General features: G+C 33.3%; 1 protein-coding gene across 1 annotated transcript; it reads left to right on the forward strand.

The window, feature by feature from the left end:
• Positions 1 to 1,804: 1,804 nt before the first annotated feature.
• LOC118186191 (uncharacterized) lies at positions 1,805 to 23,265 on the forward strand. Its single transcript, XM_035356262.2, has 2 exons — positions 1,805 to 2,028; positions 21,740 to 23,265. The coding sequence occupies exon 2, from the start codon at positions 21,773 to 21,775 to the stop codon at positions 23,126 to 23,128; it is 1,356 nt and encodes a 451-aa protein (XP_035212153.1). The 5' UTR covers positions 1,805 to 2,028; positions 21,740 to 21,772; the 3' UTR covers positions 23,129 to 23,265.
• The last annotated feature ends 3,142 nt before the right edge of the window (positions 23,266 to 26,407 follow it).

Consider the following 26,407-nt stretch of genomic DNA (forward strand, 5'->3'; position numbering starts at 1 on the left):
TGATTTTTGGAAATAAACGGAATAATCAGATAGATGTTAGCACGGTATTTTGTTTTCTGGATCTCCAGGGAAAAACATTTTGATTTCTCTGTATTTTAATTAAAAGGATAATAGTAAAAAATAAGTATTTATTTTAATACTACTCTTCATTTTATATACAACCTTTACTTTTAAACTGTTGCTGAGACATAAGACTTATTCAGAAAATCCTTACTAAAGGAAAGTACGCTTTTAGTAAGAGCTTGAGGAATGAAAAATGTCATACCAAAAATATTATGGACCTTACATACTTTATTTATTTTATTTTATTCGCCATATATTTAAAAAGAAGTTATTGGACGGTAGCTAATGTTAAAGTTTTTTTACAAAGATGTTTAATCGATTATGGCCAAGTAAGCTACAGTTATCTGCTCAGAGGAAGGGATGACTTTGTAAAAGACTTCCTAAGGGAAAGTGACTCTTATTTACGTTAAACAAGAGGTAAATTAGGAAAACACACTCACAGCCAACCCATCCACCAGGTTTCGAAATCCGGATTGAACTATGCCTATATTCAGTGGTATCATGCACTCGACTCTAATGGCTGTTATAAAAGTATTAGTCATCTACTGCGTCTTCCATGTTGCAGTAGGCTATTTCATAACAAAACCTTGTTCAGTTACGTTTTGAGAAGACTTTTTGATGTCTATTACATCAGTTAATGACATGCATAACATGCATCTAGAGATGCCATTCATTATTTTTCCTAATCTAGGAATCAGATTCCTTTTACAATATTATTTCCTGTTTTCTCGAAGTAGTTAAAAATTTTCAAATCAAAAAAGCGAAATATGTAGCGAAGGATGTGCCTACTTAGATGACAGTCAAATGCAAATCTAGGAAAGATTTAACCATAAAATAAAAAAATATGAGAAGCTGGCCATTAACTTCAATAGGACGGTTTTCAATAGAGAAAAACTATGAAATATTTGTTTTAAGAAATCTTTAAAAATAAATAAATGCTTTTGAATATAAAAAGAAAATGTTATTTGAAGAATATTAGAAATTAAGTCACTGCATTATCATTCTCTTTAATACCACTGAAGCACTCTGTTGAAGACAATTTATTTGTGGTAGTGTTCATTAAATAAAATCTGCTTGAAATGGATCATCAACAGAAGGATTTCTAAGTGAAATGGCTATTATTTGCGTTAAGCATTTAAGCAGAAAATTGACTATGATTCCTCTTCTTAAAACAAAATTTGAAAATTGGAAAAATGAAAAAAAAAAAAAAAGAGGGGGGGAAGGGGAGTATTATATAGCAAAATATTTGAAAACGCCTATGTTCGTCACATAATAAAATCGCTACAAATACAGCTTTAATATTCAATTAATGCACAACATTAAAATTTCAAGGTCTAAGTAATATCATATATCAAGTTTAATATATCAAGTTATATCAAGTTGATCAAGTTATATCAAGTATCATATATCAAGTTGTCTATGCATAATTTTTTTTTAATCGAATGGTGGGCACTTGACTTTTATGTCTGTGCATACTGCTTAATGTTAAAAATATATGTGTCAAAATACAGTAAATATTTGTATTTGCAGGTGTTAAAATTGTTCAGCTGTATATACTTTTACAGTTTCAGTTGATTGTAAACATTCGTTTGAATAAAATCATTTCAAATTTAACCGAGCCTTCATAATTTGCGAACTCTTAATTAAAGTAAAAGGCATCTACTCAGTTCACTCAAAGAGTTCATACTGTTATTCATTTGACATCAATAGCGGCGAGCAGCTGAGCGTGTCTGGAAGAAACAGTCACTATGAATTCATGGCACAGATGTGCTGGTTCATTTCTGAAACATGTAGGTCAAATAAGAAACCTGTTGCTGCATTTGAATAGGAATTATTTGGTGGAAGAAAGAAGTAAGGCAACACGTGTACTTGCTCAGCTATTCACTTAATATAATAAGTCCTGCAATACTGCAGGACTGTACTGTTTGTTTTGATTTATCGCCAGATTTTAAGATTTCATTGGAGGTAAGAAAAACCTACTATATAGTAATATCTGCGCAAAAGTTTTAAAAAAAGGAATTTGTGATAGTGTAAAGCGTTTCTTTACAAAAAATTTAGATAAAAATTTTAACTTACATACTTTGTAGTATACTTTTCCCAAAAAATTTTAATTGAAGTAAAATTCATGTGAGATCAAAAGTTTTAATTCTAACAGTTAACATATTTTGTTTGTTAATCATTATTCACTTTTTAAAGTGTTATTTTACAAAAAATATATTGTTGTTTCCTCACTGTTACAAAATAGTATTTCATAATTATTTTATGTTTAAATAATGAACACGCCTGTATTTCCTTCTCTTTTTACCAAAGAATAATATTTAGAACTAATTCGCTAAGATAACTATGTTGCTTCTGTCGTTTGTCTGCGTGATTACGAGCCAGTTTCTCTAAGAAAGTTCTCCACGAGGGCTGGTTTGGTTTGTAACAAAGCACTTTAGCGCTCTCTGAAAAGGGAAAGGATGCCTTCGGGGAGGAATTTCTAAGAGATACTGCCTCGTATACACCTCTTACACATGAGGAAAACCACGAAAGCGCCCATGCAGCCTGGCCGCGCGCTGGGACTTGATATCTGAACCGAATTACCAGAACTCAGCGACTTTACCGAGCGGCCGTTAGTGAGCCGCCCCACAAGGGCATTCCTGCTGTTAGGCAGATAGCTTGTTATATTCAAATAACCTAGGCTCGCGCTTGCTTGCTATAATAAGTTTGAATTTGACAATTTAAGACATGACAAATCCCGTACTCATTTTATACATTTTTGGATAATTAAGACGAACATAAGATTAACCTTTTGATTGCTATTGATTTATATATATATATATATATATGTTATGTATACACATATATATATATATATATATATATATATATATACATAACTCGCATAGTTATCCTATTGCTTTATCCACAGATTGTAATAAAGTAAGATCATATTCCAAATAAAGTAATAAGTAATCTGTTAGTATGTTCTTGTTCACCAATTGTTGTTAAAACTATAAAACCATCGACTTTTAACTATTTGTATCTCAGTTTCAGAAGGAATGCCTCTGCAGTTATCTTTCTTATACACACTCTTTCCCCCTTTGTGCTTTGACACATTATAACGTGTTTGCTCTGTATAAGTTGAATATTTATAAGCACCCACTTTTTCAGTTCGTTTTTATTTAAAGCGTTAGGTGCTACTGTCTAGATTTTATGTTGCCCTTTATATATCTCCAAACATATTTCAGAAAATATGTGAAGAAAGGACTTCGTTGACGACTTTAATTCGGAACTTAATTTTTATAAGGCAACACATTTTCACTGAACTCCTGAAAACAGTAATCAGTTTCTCAGAACTACTCCGCTAAGATTTAGAACTGAACAATTCCTAACTTCTGACATCACGCGTCTTTTACACTTTTTCTTAATCGGTGATTTAATTTCAAAAGTACACACACACACCAAAAATAATTTTAAACCTGCGCTGATAATCAAGACCAGCAACTCGGTTGACTTACAAGCAATATATAAACGCCAATTACATTTTTCAAGTTAACATTTCTGCATTACTGCATAAAAGGTTTTACCTGCCTAATTTTAATAATTAAAAAAATCCATGCTTTTTTTTAAAGTTAAATAACGGAATATTTCAGTTTCTTAATACAACTAATAGTTGGAAAGCAGTATCATTAGGAGAACTCGTTAATTATTTAATATGAACGCAAACTAAGTAGTAGTTAAATGAGATTCTCTTTCCTATGAAAACTTTTCAAAGAAAATGTTTACTTCGGAAATAAAGAATCAAACAAACAAAAACAAAGTAATGTATAAATCTGAAATTTAGAAGAGATTGAAAATAATTCTGATCCTTCAAAAGATTAAATCAAATAATACTGGCTCAGAATAGCAAATATTCCAGATGAACACCAGTGGAAACTAGAAGAAGATTCCTGCCTATTTTTTTCCTTTGTGTGTCTGAAAATGAACGTTTATTGCATATTACAGCAACTTCAAATTTGTAAGCAGGAATACAATGCTGTTTTAGATACTGAGCCAGAAGAAATAATAATTATTCATTTACATTTATACATAGCTACAATAACTACGTAAAGAAAAGTAATTCTTATTAATTTAATTTTAATGTTTTTTTCTATTCAGAAGTGTTTAACTACGCTGCGATATAATTTCTGAGTTATAGCCTTTAGAAAGCAGTTGCTGCTCTTGAAGTTTTCTGAATTCTATCATGCGATTCCTATTGGCATAAAATTTAGCCATCCTTGATAAATATGTATGTACAGAAACAGAGAAATAATTAAAATAAAAGAAAGAGTAATGCATTAGCATCATTTTAAGAGTTATATTAAACAAAAATCACCAGATTAAAATATTTTTTACTTTTAATTTATGCAAATAATGTTATAAATTGGTAATGTACCTATACATAAGTCTTCCATTGTTTTCTGGAGTGTGAATTCTATAGGATTGTATGAATATGTTCTCCTTTTTCGGAAAAATTTGTATTCATCTAGATCTTTCATGAACATTTTTCATAACAGGACTGGTCACTTAATCTGCTAAAATAAGAAATCTTTTTTTAAACTTATACTTTATTTTTGGTTAAGTCCAAATCTAAATATTTCACTTTTCAATTTGTGTACGATCCAGTTTTGAATCTTCAATTTGAGAGCATGATCTCAAACTTTCAATATGTCAGTCTGTTGTTGTCGTAAGGGATTTAAACGCTTTGTGTTTTGATTTGGAAATCCAGTTTGAGAAAAAATCCTCATCAAAACGTTGCATGTTGGGGCGTTTGGCGTTTCACACTTGCCTCTTTGACGAGAGTGGCTTCTGCCCATCTGGTGCATAGATCGACTAAACATATCACAAACCGATGACCTCTTCTAGATGGAGGTTCTAATATCCGATACAATCCACGCTCCATACTTCAAAGGATGTTTCCTGTCTAACGATAGGTTGAATTGGGATTCTGCCTTCATATGTAATTGTCCATCTTAATTGGCATTCTTTACAACTCACGCAGAATCTTTTAACATATTGCTTAATAGTAGGCCAAAAGAATGAGTACTTGATTCGTTGAATTGTCACCGAGGTGTCAAGCAGAGGGATTTCATATGCCAGTCTCAGAACTTCCTTTCTTTTTCCTAAAGGCAATGCAACTTGCTTAATGTTTTCACCACAGATATATTCAAAGTGAAGTAATACGCCATTATAAAAAGCATATGAATTCTCATTCTTATTTGCTCATTCAAAACACTTTTTCGAGTTCTCGAAGTACCCTAAATTCTAGTCTTGTTTTGCTTATTGTTTCCACGGTTTCTATGTTTCCTTGGGAAATCTGATTAACAACAGCTAAATCTGAAGTATTGTTTTCAGCTGGTGAGGGTTCGTCGTCTGATTCTTCACACTCTAAGGGAAATGCATCCTACTGACGATCACTGAGACACAGTTCAATATTTTCGCAGAGCATTTCATTAGCTGAAGAACTCAGTAACAAGTCGAACTAGGTTTTTTAAAACAGCATAGGTAATGGGCACTCTACCATGATTATTATCGCTAATTTTCATCTGCAAAATTCTCAGGGGAATAATTTCGTTCTCACCAAAAGTAGAAGATATCTCTATTTTACTTTCTTCTTCGCAAGGTATGTCGTCAACCAGTCTCTCACGGATTACTGAAATTTGCGCTCCCATGTCTACGATTCTATTTAGAACAAATCACCTATGTTGATACATGGGTCTACGTATTTTGAGACGTGAATGGAGATCTTGGCAGTTAGTACTTCTGGTTTCTCCTTTTTTGTACGGGCTGTTTGTGTTCGGATTAAATTGCTTTGCGCTGTTGTAGGAGTATTTTTCCTTATCCGATTTTTGGTGCAGAATTTAGATGTATGACTTTCTTTCCCACAATTACAGCAAGTTCGTTTGGAAATTGGCTTTTATGGCTGGTCATTCTTACGGGAAGGATTTACTCTTTGCGTGTTCTGAACGGAGAAAGATTTGTTTTTGGAAGTCCTTTCTGGAAATGGAGAAAGAGGTTGCCATTCTTCATTAGTTTTGTCTTTCGATGGACTACCATCAATTACGCACACTGTCGTATTCGTCAAGTTTATCCGCTAATTTGGTTGGAGAAACGAACTTCACCCAATCGTCAAGATGGTCCCTTACTTCAAGAGACACTCTTTTCTTAATTTAGTCTGTGCCTTTTAACGCGACAAAGTTCTTGATTTCAAAGCCATTGATCCATTCTTCAAAATAACTTGTTATTTCGTAGCAAAAATCGCTCCATGATTTCTCAGTGCTCTTTTGGTGCATCACAAACTTTTTTTCCAGAGCTTTCAGGATTTAATTTAAATCTCTTCAATGAGACGACTTTAATGTACTCCTCAAAATTTTCTTCAGATTCTTTACCAATTTGTTGAAGGATTTCAGATGGCATTAAAGTCAATAAACATGATACAGAGTCTTTAGGATCAATCTTTGCTCTTTTAGCTTGTCTTTCAAGTAAGGATAAATAAATAGTCTTTCAAATAAGGATATCATAGTTTCTTAACTTGAACTTAGGAATAAGTTTAATTAAATCGAAATTGCATTGTCCAATTTCGTTTGTCGGTGGAGTTTGTGTTAGTCAAGAACGAGATTCAATTTCGAGTTTCCTCAGTTCATTTGCTTTCTTTTCTGCAGTGCTTCTAATTCTTCTTTTCTCCCCTTTTCTACTTTCTTTCGCTATTCCTCAACCTTTTATTTCTTTCTCTGTTCCTCAATCTCTTCTTTCCTTCTCTGTTCCTCAATTCCTTATTTCCTTCTCTGATCCTCAGTTTCTGCTTTCCTTCGCAGTTCTTCTCTTTCATCTCTTCTTTTCCTCTCTTCAACAATCGTTAAAAATATTTCTTTAGCAAATTCTTCATCGTATTTGAAGTATTTAATTTTTTATTGCTATAATTTTCATACTTGGATCCACATGAATCTTTAATTCAGCAGCTAACACTAACAAATCCTCCTTTTTTCACTTCCCATAAAAGCCATGATTCGATTTGAAATAAACCTCAGTCTTTAAAAATTCAATAAAGAAAACCTAATTCCTTATTAACATTTCCTTAGATTTACCCTTAACTTTAGTTAAAGGATGAACTTTCTAATTGAGGTTTGTTATAATTAATTTAGTTAATTTCACTAAATTTTAAAACTGATAATATTTCCCTTTAAATTCACTTTAAATACGAGTAGTTAATCATTTATGTGGAAAACAATTCAGCAACACAAAATACGATATCACGAGTAATTAAAATAAAATAAAGAACCACAGTTTCATAACATATATATATATAATTTTTTAAACAACCACTAGATTTCTTAACTTCTTTCTACAATAAATACATTCTCTGAAAAAAAAAAAAAAAAAAAAAAAAAAAAAAAAAAAAAACGATAAATTGTTTCAGTTTTCCCTTTCGTTGAAAAAACAACAAGAAAAACTACTTTTTTTTACATATAATGCACAATAAATTCAATTATATTAAAATACTTTTTAATTATATGGGACGAAAATCGAAACAGCAGGATCAATTCTTAATAATTTTATTTAGAATATGATATTCACTTACTCTCACGAGTAAAACGAAAGTACTTTAGAACACTGACGTATTTATTGCTTTGACAAGTAAAACGAAATTACAGTAGAAATCCAACTATCCGATTCAATTGGGACCGGACTCTATTCGGATAATTGGATGTTTTCCGAAGGAAGGGTCTACGTATACTTTAATTAATTATTGTATGTACTGTATGTTGAAAATGGGAGAAAAAACTATTTTTAAAGAAAAAGAGGTTTTAATTAATTAAAATGAAAAGGCAACACTTTTGCGTACATGATATATAGCGTACTGTACAGTACTTACAAGTGCTGAAATTCATTGCTTGCTGAATATCTCGGTTTTAATCCGTCAGACATCACAAGCATCATCCATCATAAGCATCATCATCATACCCCGCCTGCACTTAAAATTTCTTAGCCAGCCGTTACTTGCTTTAAAGGATGAACAACCAAGTTTCTGAGTTAAGATCTCAACTTTTTCACAAAGAATCGGAATCGAAACTGGGTTTCCCATAGAATGTTGCTGTAAAAACCACTTGAAAACGACATCTTCTAAATTTTTGTTTGTTGCTGCATTGATTTTCTTGAAGAACTTCCATCTTCGTTTTCAAGCAGTGACACGAAGTTTAAAAGTGTAGGTTTGCTCCTTTTAATGTCTGAAATCGTTAAACGTCCAACACTACGTTTCCGTCTTAATTTTTTTCTTAAACTCTGAAAGCGATTCGGATAATTGGAGTTGTACTGTACTTTCGAACACTGGCGTATTCATTACTTTGACAAGTAAAATGAAATATGGTAGCACTGCATTTACAAAATAAATTGACCTCTCACCTGGGTTATTTTGGTTCGGCATAGTATACTTTTAGGCTGTGCCAGTGGAACTTTCTTCTTCGCGAGGTACCACTAACGGAAGGATTCTATCACCTGGACTTATAAATCGAGTCATTTATCTTTTAAGTTAACAAACATCTTTATCACAACAATATAATTAATTGCTATTTACAAAGAATTAAAAATGACGGAAGGAGATTGATTATAGATACGGTAAACAGAGTTAATTTATGCTTCCGCTCCTTGACGCTACTGTGTCTCTATTTTTTTTTAAATTACGGTCCTTTTTCTTCTGACGTTGCCGTTCCGGAAAAGCGTAACTTTCTTTTTATTTGTAATTGACGATCATTACACTAGTGAACCCATATCATGTTTCAACATCAATTAGTCTATATTTTGATTGCTAAATTAAATGGAAACCTACTATAGTATATCTACTGTATAAATGAAAAGAAACTTTTTAGTTTCTAGTTAAGTTAGTATAACTTAAGCAAAGTTAGTATAGTATTCTAATTTCTAACTAATTTCTTATTCAACTGAAATTAAGTCAAGTGTTTTTAATGCAGTTTCTGTCATTGCTGAACGTCAAGGAAAGTTTAACAACTTTGCTTTCCGTTTATAACTATTCTAGTAATAACAGTTTAATATTATTAACCCTTTGCCTACCAGTTTCTTTTACTTAGTGGGATTTATGCATCCTCGGAGTAATCAAAGTATTAAAGCTACTGGAGCATGAATTACTTTGACAAGTAAACAAAACTAATATTCCATAACCAGAAGTTCAAAACAACCAGAACTTTTTCTTCAAAACAACCAAAACCAGAAGCAACTAGAAGCATTTCGGCTGACGACATAGTTTTTGATACTTAGTGGGAAATTACTCTCTGTTTGATAAATAACTCATTAGCAACAATATCTTTATTTTCTTACTGTATCTGAATACAGTAAACAGATGTACAGATGTTTACTTTTATTTAAGAGCTTTGTTTAAGAGTTTTGTTTAAGAGTTTTATAAAGTACTATGAAGGCGCGATGATGTGCTATCGCTCGAAAATTTAGCTAACGCCATCCCGCTGTCTGATTTCAGCGGAGAAGAAATAAATGCATTTTCTAACCAATTTCTCATATTATGTTTGAATTTCGTATATTTTGACCAGTTTTGCCCTTCTCAGAAGATTTTCAATTTCGTCTAAATGCACCTATTCTATTCTTAAGTTCGACCCTAAATCTTTTACTGGAAATTAAGCCAAGATGATGTGCACAATCAAGTAAGTCCATTTATTGGTGAATGTGGCAAATCAATCTAAGGTTTCATTTGTTATGAATAACAAGAATTTTTCATATTCAAAATGCCTGAGTTGTAATTTTAAATGAATTTCTAACTTTCATTAACTGTTAACTGCTACCTCTTGCTATTATCATTAGCTATTAATTGTTTTGAGGTTTCATTACTAATTAATTGTTACGGTTTCATTAGCTATTTACTACTATTGTTATTTGGTAGTAACTATTTCAATCAGATAGGTTTCGGCCTTAACCTGATTTAAATGTGCAGTAGTTATTCGTTTTAGACCTCATTCGTAATTTTAAAAAGGACCCACCAGCGGCCGAGCGGTAAAGACGCTGAACGCAGGTAGTTCGGTCCGAGGTTCGAATCCCGCGAACGGACTGGCTGCATGGGCGTTTTCCTAGTTTTTCCCATGTGTAACGTGTATTTCTAAGGGAACGTATTCCCTTAGAAAGGCATCCCTCAGGCAAATAGCCCTAGTGTGCTTTGCCATAATTAAATAAACCAAACCATAATTTTAAAACGTTAAACTAATTTATGAAATCAAAATAAACATTATTTTTATTATATTCATTGATATATATTTCCCTTTTTAATTTTTTTTTCCATTTCGCACTTTTTATTATCATAAATTATAGAATTAAACGCAACAGCGCAGGAAAGCACCTGCTTACTTGAAGGATTAATTTAGATACATAATGTTTTACTCAATTTGTAGGATCTATTTCTTTTAGCTATCATAAAATGTGACTAGAATTACTTGAATGTTAACTTGCGAATTAATCCTCGCACAGGTTTGAAGATGAGCACAACTAGGGGAAGGATTTAAAAGACCCCTTTATTGAACACAATATAATTTACAAACGGTACGGACTTACGTGCTTACAAACACCGATTACTTCCGGTATCGCAGTCTTGTGCTATTCCTGCCTTTAAATTTAGTATTACGTATCTAAAAGATACGTATCTAAAAGATACGTAATACTAAATTTAGTATCTAAAAGATACGTAATACTAAATTTAAAGGCAGGAATAGCACAAGACAGCGCCATTCAATTACAAATACAAAATAAACAACCACAGTTTGCTACCACAGAAGTTACGAAACAACACAGAAGCACATAAGTTACGAAATCTAGTGGTTGTTTAATAAAATATATGTTATTAAACTGTGGTTGTTTATTTTGTCAAGCTAACTTACTTAGAACTTAGGTTGCTTAGGTTGACTTAGAACCTACACCGGCATAATAGCAATTCGGCGGCAAGAATGCGTAACCGATATTTAAGTTTAACAGCTGGAAGAATTAGCAACGTGCGCTCACAATAGCGAAATCACACTCTGTTAAACCTTTTGCCCCAACAGTTTAAATACGCTCGTTCACCCTAACTGATTTACATCCTGGCGAGGGGAATTAGAGAAGACAATAAAGGCTCACAAATTAAAATAATTCTTAGTAAAAATAAATAAAACCCTACAAATTTAAGTTCAAAGCTTTACTTGGATAAATTTATCAACTCAGATAAATTTATAAAAGTTACAGTAATTTTTATAGTATAATGACCATATATCTCCAAAACCATTGAAGGGAAAAGACTTTTTCGGAGACCTAAATAAAAATGGAGAAAACCCGCAAAAGAAAGTATAATCGTATTACTTCATACAATTCTCAGTTGCTTTTTGTAGCAAATATTTGCATGCTCGCTTTAGAAAATATTACTGTTCTTGTGAATACGGCTGTTGGTTCAGGTTTATATGTCAATCAAAAATTAATATCAATCTGTGATTGACATTTGCGTAATTTAAAGGGTTAAAGGCTGGCGTGCTCCTCTTACACTTATTTGCATCATTGTTTATTCAGATGTTGTTTTGAGACATAGTATCTTTATTCCTAGAAATATCACTAAATTTGACTGATTCTTATTTTTACCCAATCATTTTGCTTGACTCCTGCCCTAATATCCATAAATGATAGAAATGGTAGGGATATCGACCATGTGCTATCTCCAGACTAGCTAGCTCCTAACTAGCTCATACTCACGTTTCGCATGGGAATCCACTAAAACCAACCAAGCAGCCAGCACGTTCGCTTTGGTTTGAACCTAAATCAGATCGAACCACTAGTATTAGGCGTACTTAACCATCGACCACAGTTGGGACCAACGGGGAGGGGAAGACTGGAAAGCAACTTGATTTCAAATAGGTAAGATTCCATCAGTGTTATTGAGAGCATCAAATTGAACACTAATCAACTAGACAACGAAACACTTATTAACATAGATGGACAATGGGAGGACAACTGAGAGAAAGACAAATAGTGTTGATGATACCAAAAAATGTATGAATGCCAAAAAAGAATAAAGATGTGCAGATAAAGATACTGTAACCTTTAGAGAATAAAAAGTGAATTATAAAAAGCGTTCATTTTTAAAAATTATTCCTAATCAAGACATTTGAATATACTAATAACGTTTTATTTATTGGTAAATAGAAAAAACAAATGTGGCAGGTTTTTTTGTTTGTTTGTTTGTTTGTATATGTTTAGTTTCTCGATTAGTCCTGTTTCAAACAGTCCGGAATACTGGAGGAACCGATTACCGAATTACTAACCGATTTACGAACGAACTATCTGAGGTATTGCTGCAGTCATTTCAAACAAATTGTTACTTTCTGATTATTCGCACCCTCACGAAAATCGCTAACTCAGCAATAACTTTGTGAATTGGCAAAAACTGCTTGTTTGCGTAATTTCACGGATCATAGTATTTTTTTGTTCAGAAAAAATAATAATAATAACATGCTATTAAAAGCAAGAAATTTAATGAGAGAAAAAATTTTATTGCCGATATTTACAATTTTACAGATGGAGAGTAATATTCAGCAAAATGACAGTTAAATATGAAGCATATACACACACGTGTACGCAGACACGTGCATAATACACGCTTACGTTGGCTTTGGTTGTTTTTGTGCGTAAACTCGAAATACGCCGAAAACATAGCAAATCTGGCAAATATCGCTACTGGGGACATGTATAATCAGAAAATATTGACAAACCTTTCTCGCGTGTTCAGAACAAGAAATCATTGCCTTTCTTTTTATAACTTATCACAGTGTTTTAAGCTTTTTGTTTGTTTTTATATGGAACACTTTGCAAAATTTCTTGGAACACATTTTGTTCATTAATTACTTAAATTTGACAGATAACTCAGTGGCCTTTATGTCTGACAAACTGAGTTATGTAGTGCCTTGTCTGGTCTTATGGTCTATCAAGGAGCCTCAAATAAAAATCAATCACGGAGCCTTTCTGATAACTCCTTGGTTTACCATAGACTTCTTTACATCTCACTTCAAGAAATACACACTTCCGAATGATGCTTTCTCTAAGTCTAGAAATTTCTTCACTTACCTTTATATATGAAATATGATTTAATCGATGTCCTCCAACCAACTAAATATAACACTGGCCCTTTCAGTGGCTAATATCGGACTTAGAAGGGTTAGCTCATGGAGCTTTTTCCCCTGCAATAGGAAGTGAGAAGAGATGACTTAGTCAAGTTGACACTGAGCGCGGAGATGCAGTTCACAACATAGAAATTATCGTTTTAAATTTGAAGAACCCGCGTTTAAAATGAGCTGTGTGCGAAACATAGCTATGATTTAGAAGAGACAATGTTACTGCTGTAAATTTACTTTGAACATTAAAAAATTTAATAATACTTACTCAATTTTAAAATAATAGATAAAATGCGCTACTCTTTTAACACAAAGTTCCTTTTTTTTTTTTTTTTTTTTTATTTGCAGGATTTTTTTAATGCGTGTTTATTTATAATCATTTCTTTACCTTCATGCTAACTGAGAGAATTCTTATACTGCTCTGAGATAACTATAATAACAGCTATTTAAAATTAATCAAAAACACCCTTAGACTGACATAGTTTTAAACATATATGACATATATGGCAAAATTTCTGCTAATCTAAGGTTGATTTTTTGCCTAGTTATAAATTTTACATTGGCATATTTCTCTTTCGATTCAATATAATAATAGATATTTTTTAAATAATTTTGTAACTTATACTTACATCTATATTATATTTAAATAAATATACGTAAGACTATTATCTTAATTTTGACAAAACAGCTTTACTTACAGTACCTAAAACAATTACTTAATTTTCAAAAGTGGGAGTTAAGGAGGCAGGTTTTTTTTTATGCCAATTACTTTGATGTTTTATACAATTATATTTCATCTAGAATGCTAAGCTAGCACAAAATCGAATCAATAATTAGATACAAAGGCTACAATAAGGATAACTTTGATAAGTACTTCACAAAATTAGTTCTCATTTGAAATATGCTTTATGCTATTAATTTCTGAAAAGTCATCCAGAAATATTTCAAATCAAAACAGATTATATTTAAATGCAAATGATATAAATGCTTACTTGCACAGTCACACTGCAGCTACAAGCTGTTCAAATATTATTTATTGGCTGTCACATTCGAAGCAATCCATTTTTTTGCCTTTTGAGTTGCTTTCCTTTGGAAAAAACCATATGCATTTCTATTTAATCAACGCATCCTAATAAAAGTTCGCACTCTTCAAAATAAACGAATTGCATCTCTTATTAACTTCAGTATAATGTTTAGTAATTAAAGAACTAATTAAATGTTTCGCTTTATAGTAAGCTGTACCATGAAATGCAGAAAATATTTTTTCAAACTCGTAAACTGTGTTCATCCATGAATGGGAAGGTGCAGTCAAGCCTCCTAAGGACAATAATTTAATTCATTCAGAATGAAATATTATTTCATTAGCACTATTTTTAGATATTGTTCCCAATGATTGGGTCTTTGTCTATCACACGGTAGGCAATGTAACCTGCTAAAAGTGCTTATTTTTCTGCGATCGAAAATTGTCTGGCGGAATTCAGGTCTAATTCCCAAGCCATAGGAGAAGGCTCCTCTATGAAATCCAAATCATCAGTAGTATTTAATGGAAAAGCAATCTTCCTCCTCAGTTTTCAAGTAATTCTGAGGTTAAATATGAATCAATATTTCTGCTTTCTTTAGTTATGCACACTTTTGAAGATAATTTTGGTAGCTTATTAGCGAGTAATAATTGCTTTAAGCGGCGTATAACTTCACTAGATGATGGATGGTCATTAAACCTACCAAACCCTCGAATCTGACTAAAGAGACTTCCGAGTGCATCCTGTTAATCTAGAGCAGTGATCGGCTAACCGTCGATCGCGAGCTCACGGGGACATTTTCGGTAGATTGCATTAACTCTCCGGTTAACTCTCTAACCTTGATTCCTCCAGTGAGCTGATGCAGACGACAACAAATGCTAGTTTTTACCATGCAATTTGCCATAGTCAGCCTCATCTCATAGTTGACTGTATACGCAAGAGGTTGTGCAAATTATGTTTTCCTGTGTATATTAGACATCTGCTAACTTGAATAGTTTGATTTACGCATTTTTACTAAGCTAGGTCTGTTCTAAAGATGGTGTGTTCAAGAAAAAAGAAAAAAAAAAACTTACCACTTTCATTCGGAATGAGAAACCGATTACTTCTTTAGCCAGGTAAAGGATAAATGTGCGTGTTTACTATACTAGGTAAGCGTATCAGTTGGGAAGAACTTGAACGTCGAACGTCACTTCAAAATTGTTCCCGCAGGGACTGAAAATTATTTCCCACTAAATTCTGCTCTAAGGAAAGAAAATGTAAGGCTGCTAAAATCTAAACTGAATGCTCAACAATCAACTTTTTAAAAAACCATTAAACAAGAATAAAAGAGCAACTGTGGCGTCATTCCGAGTTTCAAATATTATTGCACAGGATAAGAAACCATACGAAGACGATGAAATAATCTAAATTGCACTTTTAGAAGCTGCAGATGCATTATTTGATACTAAATTCAAAAATAAGACTGAGATAATGTCTGCTATTAAATCTGTACAGCTTTCTGTAAATAAAGAAATGAAAAGGGTTGAGGTTATGGATTCTGATGTTACCTCACAACTTAAAACTGACTTTAATGACTGCTAGCTATTTTTTCCTTCAATCTGACGAATCGACTGATATAGTTGATCCAGCTCAGTTGACCGTTTCTGCAAGAATGGGTCTTGATAATTTCGAAACATGAGAGGATCTGATTAAGATTATACCTTTAACAGGAATCACTACAGGACAGGACATATTTTTAGCAGTTAAAGATCTTATGAACTCTGAAAATATTCCTATAAATAAGTTGGCAGGCTTAGCAACTGATGGAGCTTTAGCGATGGAAGACAGAGAAAGGATTCATAACCTTGTATCGTAAAGTAAAGAGCTTTCTAAAATTTCTGTCTTACAATTATATAATACACCAGGAATCATTGTGTGGAAAATTTCTAAGTATGAAGAATATACAGTAAGACCCCGCTTAACGCGGGGGATACGTTCCATCGAAGTAGAGCGTAATGCGAAACAGCGCTAAGCGAGGCTATCTTAACATGTAAATAATGGGGTTAGGGGAAGACGGATAAAAAATGGTTAGGCATTAAATTTAATAATGTTTTTTTTAATAAAAATAAAATCAAACATTTATTTCTTACAAAAATAAAAACAATATAAACGCATATACTTTTAAAAACAAATAAAATTCTCAGTCAGATCATTCAGTCTATTCTGGGTTCTATTCTATTCTATTCATTAAAGTTAATAAGTCTGAAAAAAAAATCTGTTATTATATTTGCTATCTATTACTAACTGCACTTCAATTTCTGTATTAGGTATAATTCAATTTCACTTTCTTTTTTTTTATGTACAGTTTAAATAAAATCGATTTCATATTTACTAGAAATGTAAGTTTATAGGCAATAAACAAATGTAAGATTTTTTAAAAAAATAATGGGCAGTCCTTTTGGTTAGTAGCTCACAGTAGGACTTAAAAACGGTACGGTAGCTCAGTTTCATAAGTTTGGCGACCACTGATCTAGAGATTAAAATAATTTAGCATCATACGATGACTTCAAATCCTGGTGTAAGCCAGAAAGAGAATTTATTGAAATTATTATTCCTTTTTGGAAATCCCAGAACTCTTAATCCACTGATGACGTTCTTCATTAATTACAGAACTTGAACTTGTTTCTCATGATGTTCATTTAATCCAAATGCTGCTTTAAGTATTTTATCTGAAGTAGGGTATAGCTTGGTACTATTCATAACATCGAAAAAATTATCGATTACTCAAAGATGTCAGATGCGTTTTGATTTCCTGTGAGGTGGAGTGTAGCTTTTGCGGTAGATCTTAAAAATAATGTTTACGCTGGAGCGACTTTCTGTCTCTCGTGTTCCTTGACCATTAAATAATTTGGCTTTAGTTTGTGACACAATTTAATTTCTCCTGAATCTCTATTTAAAATCTCTTAAATAATATCAACATTTAAAACAGTTTCATCTTTTAAAACAAATCCATTATCTAAAAAGTAGTTTCTCAGTAACTTGAGGCAGAGCGCGAAATGAGACAGCTGATTAAAACAAATTGCACTTTTTGAAAAGGACCAGAATTTGGTTCAGTTTAGAGCCATAGCAGAGTTTTGGATCTACATGCATTTCGTCGAAACTGATAACGCGTATTTTTTCTACAGAATTCAAGTATTCGCATCTTTCCTTTATCACTTTGAATTTCTGGACTACACGAAAATTTGGCGCACCATCTCTTTAATGTGCTACTACTAGGTTAGTTAGTTAGTTCTAAGCCCACCTAGCAGGCGAAACCTGCCATATGGCTATGAGGGGACAGGCCAAGCCACAGAGGCATAACAAAACAAAACAAAAAAAAAAAAAAAAAAAAAAGTAAAGTAGATACATACTTTCCAAACACTCTCGGTGAATTTAGTACATCAATGCGTTGTTTTAGTTTCTGTCTTTTTTCTGAAGTTTAAAATCTTTTATAAGTTTTACTTTCAATTCGTTATTATTATTCAAATCTTCTTTATATTATCAAAATTCATCTTACATTTATAAGTTACCTCAATTATTTTTGTTTTCAGTATGATTTTCCGCTTTGTTATATCTCGATACCAATATTCTTCTTATTCTCATTCACAGTTTGCATAATATCTCTAAACAATTTATAATTACTAAATAAATCCTCAAACTTCGTAAATTTATATATAAAAAGAGGTGAATTCCCCCAAAAAGAATTCTAATTAAAGTAGTCCCGATTCCATCGAATCCAGGGGCAGTGCCATCTCTGAGGCTAGAAATAACATCAAATAAAGTAAACGCCCGCTCTACCTCCTTGTTTCCTTCCATAAAAATACTTCGATAATCAGGATAATTGGAACAATAATCCAGCCTCAGGGTGTCTTTAATCAACTCATCATAACATTCCATGGCAGACGTGGATACACTACAATTATCTCTACATAAAATAACTTTTTCCTTTCTTATATTTGTGGCATATTTATAAAATTTGTCATAATAAATCTTGTTTTTATTGAACAAATAATTTCGAAAGTCTCTTTTTGTCTTTTTAAAATACCGCTAAAACTCTTTTGTAATTAATTTTCCTTTGTAATCTTGTCTCCATGTCCAGACACTTTATCTGAGAACTTTTTCTTGCAGCTTTTGTCTTACGTCTTAGAATATCTAATTCAGGGTTCCACCAGGTTGTCCTCTGGCACCCATTCTTTATTTTACGTCTTAAAAATTTATCCATGTTTATTTTAATCTTTTTTTCCAGCCTGAGGACCACATTATTCAAACTGTCTCCATCTCTAACGGTCACGAGTTCATTTTCAAGTTTCATAATGTCTATTTTCAGTTTATTGACAAATTTTTTCGTTCTAAACGAATTGTAAGAATAAGAGAATTCGTATAAATTATTAATTTTTATAGCATTTAAATCAACATAAATATATCTATGGTCACTCAGGGTAGGTTCATCTAAAATGTTCATTTGCACAGAGCTAAAATCTATACTTGGTGACCCTAATACCAAATCGGTCCAACCAATTCCCACCAGGGAGGAGAAAGTCGGAGGTGAGTCATCTTTGTTGAAAAGTTTCAAATCATGAACCATAATAAAATCATAAACTAAAATACCTCTTTGGTCCAGTGCCGTAGCACCCCAATTAAAATTTTTAAAGGCTTATGGGCAGCAGCACGACCATGAAACCCAAGCAGATGTGCTTCCTTACGGATGGTATTCATTGAAACAATACTCCCGGATGCCTGTTGAAACTCCTCGCGGAAGTGGCTCATCGGTTGGGTGCGGTTCTTCCGAATTTCTCTGGACAGCACTCGTCGGTCTCTATCTCCCAGTTTCGTTGGTCTGCCGACTCGGGGCACATTCCGACAATCACCGCTCACCTTCCACTTCTTAATCACATAGGTCACTGTCGATTTTGGGAACTTCATATCGCTAGATACGTCCCTTAAGGATCGGCCACATTTGTGATACCCGATAATTATACCTTTCTCGAAATCAGAGAGTTCCGAACTGCGGGGCATCTTGCATGCGACGAAAGCCAATGCTGTTTCCTACGCGATATATACCGGCGGAGTCCGTGACATACCTTAGGACCGCAGATATTGTCATTTGCATAGGTGTCCAAATACTTATTGGTAGTCAGTGTATATATAATCTCTGTTAAACCTGTTAAACGTTTTCACTCTCTGCTTGTATTTCTCTGCATGTATCTCCGCGTATTACTCTGTAATAAATATTTGCTTTTCGAGCCACGGCATTTTCGATGTTCAACAATTATAAAAGATTATCCGAAACACAACTTCAGGACTCCGAAATTTAAAATTCTTCACCAGTTTTTAAACTAGAGAAACATTATTTTCCTTTAGAAGATGTTATTCTTTACTGTAATATAGACACAAGTGCACCTCGTCCGTTCAGTCATGAATCTTTTCGCTCTAACACCTAATCAACGGATTCACTGTCTTTCTCATGCCGGTATTTCATCCTCAACAAAACGAATCGCTAAGCGATGCTGATATGAAAAAATTTATTAAAACCGTAGTTCAGTCTTGTCTGCCATGTCAACGTTTTAAAATTAATAGACTTTCAAAATCGCCTTTGGGTACTTTTTCTTTGCCTGATGCAAGATTTGCGCATATTCATATTGATTTCATAGATCCTCTTCCACCGTCTGAAGGCAACCGTTATTGCATGACAATTATTGACAGGTTTACCAGATATCCCGAAGTTATAACTGCCGACATGTCAGCTCAGACTACTTGTAAAGTGTTAGTGCATAACTGGATAGCTAGATTTGGCTGCCCGGTATCAATAACAACTAATCAAGGCCGAAATTTTGAATCTCACTTATTTAAGGATTTAATGAAGATTTTGAGTACACATCGCATGAGAACTTATGCTTATCATCCTCAGTCCAATGGGCTGATTGAAAGATTTATAGGCAACTTAGAATTACAATAATCGCTGTTAACAATCTAAAAATGTAGTGAAATTCTGCCTATAGTTCTGCTAGGGTATCAGATCTGCCATTAAGGAAGATATAAATGCTACTTGTGCTGAACTTGTTTACGGTACAACATTTAGATTACCCTCAGATATGCTTAATGTTACTAATTTCGTACCTCCTTCTGAATCTTATCACAGCTTCGATCAGTCATGCATTCAGTTAGACCGATTCCAATCTCTAAGCATGTTCAACCTCCAATTTATGTGCACCCGGCACTTCAAACCTGTTTTCGTGTATTTCTACGGATTGATTCGCTGTTGTTAAACGAATAGACAAAAATTTTATTATTGAGGTAAATAACAAAACGATTACAGTTTCAATCGATTGCGTATAAGTTGTCGGAACGTATAGATACACCTGTAATTCCTCACATTCCACATCAGAAAGTCTGTGAAGACACAAACATTGTTCCAGAGAAACTAGCTACTTGCAGTGCACGTCGTGTTCATTTTCCCAGAAAACTGATCACTGTAATATAATTTTGTGTTTTTCCTTTTGTGCTCTGCTGCAAAAGTTATAGTATATAAATACTTAGATCAATTTCTTTTGAATATGTTTGCGAGTTGCTTAAAATTCTTATTGTATTAACTTTTCATTATTTTTGTTTAATTAAGACATGCATTGTATTGTTATATATTTCAATTTGAATTTAAGTATGTTATTACTATACATATATTTTGTATTTCCTGTGCTTACATTTTAAAGTATAAATTTTATTCGAATGTGTGTACCTTAAATTGGAATTTTGCAATCAACCCCTTTTGTATCGTGACTGTGTCACTGGGGGGGATACTCTGTGGCAATCTTATGTTCGACTCCGCTCGCCGCCAAGATGATGTCATATTGTTTTCGTAATAATCGTCAGCGCGACCAGCGAACTCACTCACACTGCCCTTAGCTCGAGTGCAAGAATGTTCAAATATTTATTTATGTAGAAGTTTTTCTGCTTTAATGAATAGTTGTGTTAACGTATAATTATATTAATGAATAGGTTTTTTTAATAAAGTTGTTTTTTAGCGAGGTGGAATTATGCCTTATTCACCGAGCCATGTCCTTCAAGTCATAATCTAAAGGCTTACAAGCAACCAAGCGGTAAAGCAGCTGCACATTGGTAGTCGGAACCTGGGGTCGATACTAGGCGAAAGAACCGGCTGGCTTCATGGGCGCTTACGTGGTTTTCCACATGTATAAGGTGGATACTAGCCAATTTCCCTTAGAAAGTTCTCTATGAAGGCATCCCTTCCCCTAAGCAGATAGCCTTCCTATGCTTTGAAGTAACCAAATAAACCATAAATAGCATGATATCTATAGTTGCTTTTACTTTTCCAGTTTTTCTCTTGACATGACTGTTTCAAGATTTACAATGAATATGTCCTTATTTCAAACTGCAAATTAATTCCCTCATAATTTGGTATTTTCATGTTTTCAGGGTTTATGAATAAAACTTATTCTAAATTTTTTTCTTATTTTTCAGTGTTTGGAGCATGCTCATGAATAAAACGCTTTTATGAAGTTTTCCAGAGAATCAGCTTACTTACTACTTTGTGTTATTACTCTGGCTCTCTTTTTACTCTTTCTTCGCCAAAGTAACCACAGTTATCCAAGACGTCTACTGCTTTCTGGATCTTATGTTGCTAGAAATGAAGATTTAGAACGTATGAACCTATTTGTGCATCCAGAGAAATATCCAATTTTCAATAATTTAATTGTTTTGCCAAAAACTCATCAGTCGAAATTGTTACAAAACAATCGGCAACTCTATGAACACGACAAATGGGTAGAAGCTTTTCCTGGATTTCTTCTTCACTCTGCATTTGAAACTGGGAAATATCAGCAGAAATTTAGGAAGAATGTGCGAATTCTTGCTCTGGGGCTTCCTCATGCTTTGAATATCTCTGAAGTTTTATGCTCATTTAAAAACAACGAAACTACATGGAATGAATCATACGTGACTTACTTTAGTTTTCGTCAGAATTCTAAGGAGACATTATTTCCTTATACTTTCGTCTGCTCCTATCATATTGAGGATAAACCTGTACAGGTTAGTCTACAGAAAGGAAACTTGAAAAATATAACACACTGGCTAACTATTCATCACAAACAAAAGAACAATCTTCAGAAAAGAGAAATTTCTGTCTGCACGCCCCCCTTTTACAATAAATTTAACGACACTAGACTTCTTGCAGAATTTCTAGCTTTCTATGATGCTGCAGGTGTGTCCTCATTCACTTTTTACGATTATGACATGTCACAAGATGTTCGTTCGTACTTTGATTTGCTTAACCAAGAAGGAATGAATATTACAATAATTCCGTGGAATATTCCAACTTCTCTGGCGTCTTCTGTATGGCATTACGGGCAATTAGCAAGTATCCAGCACTGTCTTTACAGAAACATCGAAAGAACCAAATTTGTTCTTCTGGTTGCTGTAGATGAATTTCTTGTCCCTCGACAACACTTTTCACTAGTCGAATTAATGTCTGAATTGAGTTCAAAATCTAAGAGGAAAATTGGTAGTTACGTATTTCGTCAAAGTTTCTTTTGTTTAGAAGGAATAAAAATGAACTCATTTTCTCTTTACACTTCTGATCGAATTGAAAAAATATGGCCACCTAAGATTAAGTCAAATGTTATGGTTAGGCCAGAAACGGTGATTGAAGGGGGAATCTATTACGTCCGAAAGCACGTAAAAGGCTGGAAATCAGCTAAAGTGCCTTGGCAACTAGCTCTTGTACATCACTATAAATCATGCCCAAAACAAAACCATACTAAAGTTACTCAAGACAGAACTGCTGAGTCTTTTAAATTTGAAATTATTTATGCAAAACCTATGACTGTGTACAGAGAGATGAAAGGCTTATGAAAGAAGTTTATAAAATAGATGATACTTTATCTAGATGTGAGTTATGTCATAGTCTACATAAAAATGAATATACTTACAGAACCATAAAATAAGTTAAGATTAGCTTTTAAAAATGAATAAAAATTATTTTCAAATTATTTAATTTCGTTGGATTTTACATACCTTGAATTACTTTGGCATTTAATTTCCACTGTCATTAAGGTGGAGCACCAAGGTTTCTACTACCGCATCGCAGAATAAAATGCGCGTTTCGACTGCTGCGTACAAACGCGTTGCGTCAGTTGGAGACATGCCATCGTAATCGAGCCGCATCCACACGAACCTTTCTACTGCCGCGTATCCGTAAATTATTTTCATTTTCCGCCGCTAGGTGTCACTGTAATATTATTGCGCCAAGCAACCAGTTCGCGAGCTAAATTTTTCCCTCTCAGGCGAGTATTGTCAACACCACTTAACTCTCGGTGGTGTCTGTATTGTTCGTTATGGATTTGATATGGATCCTGGCGTAAAACGCAGAAAGGTTTTGCTTATTTTACTTTCAAAGGAAGCAAAATGGGCCAGTTATAGAAGAAAATGAGGGATGAAACCCAGTTACCAAAATCAGATGCAGTGTTTGTAGTTATTGTTGAATTATCATTTTCTGTACGATTAAAGCGACACACAATAAATTTAAATTTAAATTATGTAGTTTAACATACCAGTGATACATACACACAAAAAAAAATATTCAGAAAAATATTAATTACGGCTAATATTTAAAACATGGCTGATTTCTTGCTGAGCGTTTTTTTTTTTTTTTTTTTTTTCCCTTAAAGATGCATTTTTATATTTCTCATTTGTGATGTCATATAATGCAGAATGCTATTGAACGTCTTCGATAACCATTTCGTTGTAATCCATACGTTTCGCCATTATTTCTGTTGACAACAAAAAATGGGTCAAATCGTTGATTCCATTGGCTACTTTATCATCCGTCGCCGCACGCCGACGGACGGCAGATGTCAATTAAAATGAATTCGCTCGCTGACTAGAGAAACGCATACGGAACGCTTTAATAACGCAGTAGTGGAAACGGGCCTTAACACCACCAGTGATGGAACTGAAGTATAAATTACGTTTTTAACATTATCATCGTCGAGGAACCCTCAACATGAAGGAGTAGTTTCAGATGTGGTAAAGGATGAAAATCACTTGGCTATGAGTCTTGTTTGCACAGACGAGATCATTTCAAGCTAAAAGCTTTAGTCGCTGTCGTTACCTCTCCTTATTGTTGCATTACATGTGGCATATCTCTCTAAAATATCACAAAGCTGATGAATAATATATGCCGATTTCACATTGCTTACATTCAAGATACAGGTAAAAAACTACACGTAATTCAGCTAGCCACTTGATTATCGTGAGCATTTTAAACGTAGAATGTCATGAACATTCTCCAAACGTGAATGAACGTGAACATTTTAAAAGTAGAACCAGAAAAATTTTACAGAAAATTAAATCGTCTAGTTTTCTCTAAAGTTTTTCTGTAGATTGCCAGCAGGTTATATAATTCACCTTATGCGAGAACAGTTATGACGTCAACATTTCAAAGGTACTATTTGCTAATGGAACTTATTTTCTGGAGGTCCTTCACGAATTTTCAGATGCAAATTTCTTCACAAGTGTCAGTTGATGATAAATATCGTAAAACAATTATATGTCATCCAAAATGGTTTATTATAAAATACGATCATTAAATTTTAAAAGATATAAAAAGCGTTACATATGACTTAAAGTACGTGCGATCTTTTGTTACAGATATTCTTGTTACAATAAAGATTGTTCACTTTTTTACAAACTATTTAGCAACTAGACTGCCAACTCGAATGCCTTCTTTAATATGAAGTAATATTTTCCAATGTAATAAAAACTAATAATTGCACATTTCTAAAATATTTGGGAACTGATTATGACAGCAAGCAATACGTGGCCTGATAACTTGTCTATTTTAACTGAGGTATATATCTTTTTAGTATATTGTGTATATCATACTTGTATAACTAACTGACACCTGAAATGGATTCATGCTCCTGAACTAAGTCTCTTAAGCTGTAGAGTCTCGTACTCTTAGTAACATAAACTAACGGGACCTAAAAGACTATATAAGGAATTATCCTCAGGTTTTAAGCACAATAGAAAGTCAGAAGAAGGGTGTAAAGAACACTCGATATAATTTCATAGATGGCTCCACTTGGGCGTACACGAAGCCAAAACTTCTGGCTTAACTCAAAACAAAAACGATGAAGTTAAAATAAAATATAGTAACGGCTATATTAAAATTTAACGGGCAGGAAGCCCCTGACTCGTAGAGGTCGGCTTAAACAAACTTAATGGCTAGAAGCGCTAAATGCCCCAAAAATCTAATCGGTATTAATTCAAGACAGCAACATGGTCTTGAAGCAAGCATAATACGCTCTAAAATCACCTTCCCAAACCTTCCTTCAAATATCACTTCTTTCTATCTCATTTGAGTACACACGCGCTAGCTTATTAAAATTCTGGCAAGAAATCGTGAGTGAAAACGAGACTGAAAGCTGCTTTTGTAAAAATTGACCGTTTAGTTAAATTAAATAAATCTCCAGAAAAGTCATAATTTTAGTTTCAGTGTCAGTGTGCCATACATTTGTACTTCTTAAGCAATCTGTCAAAGACAGCTGTGAACAAAAACATCAAATTTAGAGAGATGCAAAAGTTATGACTTGCTATTTTATTCTCCTATGAAAGGCTTTATTCCTCTATTATTTATCATTTATTCTCTTATGAAGCAATTTTCAGAATAATCCGAAAATATCATATGCTAAAAAGAAATCTTTTTTGTTTAAAATGCTTTAAGACAGAACTTACAGTTTAATTTTAAATTTAAATATTAAATTCTGAGAAAGAATTTAGTTCATTAGGCAAGTGAGTAAGTCAAAAACTAATTTACTTTCCTTTAAAAATATATGTATGTTATTGGAAGGCAAAAGAAGGAGATATAGTACTCTATTACATTACAGTACACGTAGAAGATCACATCCGTCCCAGGTCGTGTCGTATGGAATTGAACGTCATTTCAGCGGAAATTATCGGATAACTCGTAACCCTAACTTTTGGCATACAAGCCCTGTTGTTCAATACATTTCTAATAGTTTTTCCTGCTACAAGATATTTCGAACAATACAGTACTGTTGCTTACAAGACATTTACTCTTCGTCAACCTTTGACTGTTCATGGATTAGTGGTAGAATGAATTTTGTTGTA

Source organism: Stegodyphus dumicola, chromosome X2 (genome assembly GCF_044657685.1).
Source record: "Stegodyphus dumicola isolate Sdum_Otavi_A_Nest chromosome X2, ASM4465768v1".
Lineage (NCBI taxonomy): Eukaryota > Metazoa > Arthropoda > Arachnida > Araneae > Eresidae > Stegodyphus > Stegodyphus dumicola.

Coding starts and splice junctions, on each gene's coding strand:
- LOC118186191 (XM_035356262.2), top strand. CDS start 21,773: ATGAAGTTTTCCAGAGAATCAGCTTACTTACTACTTTGTGTTATTACT.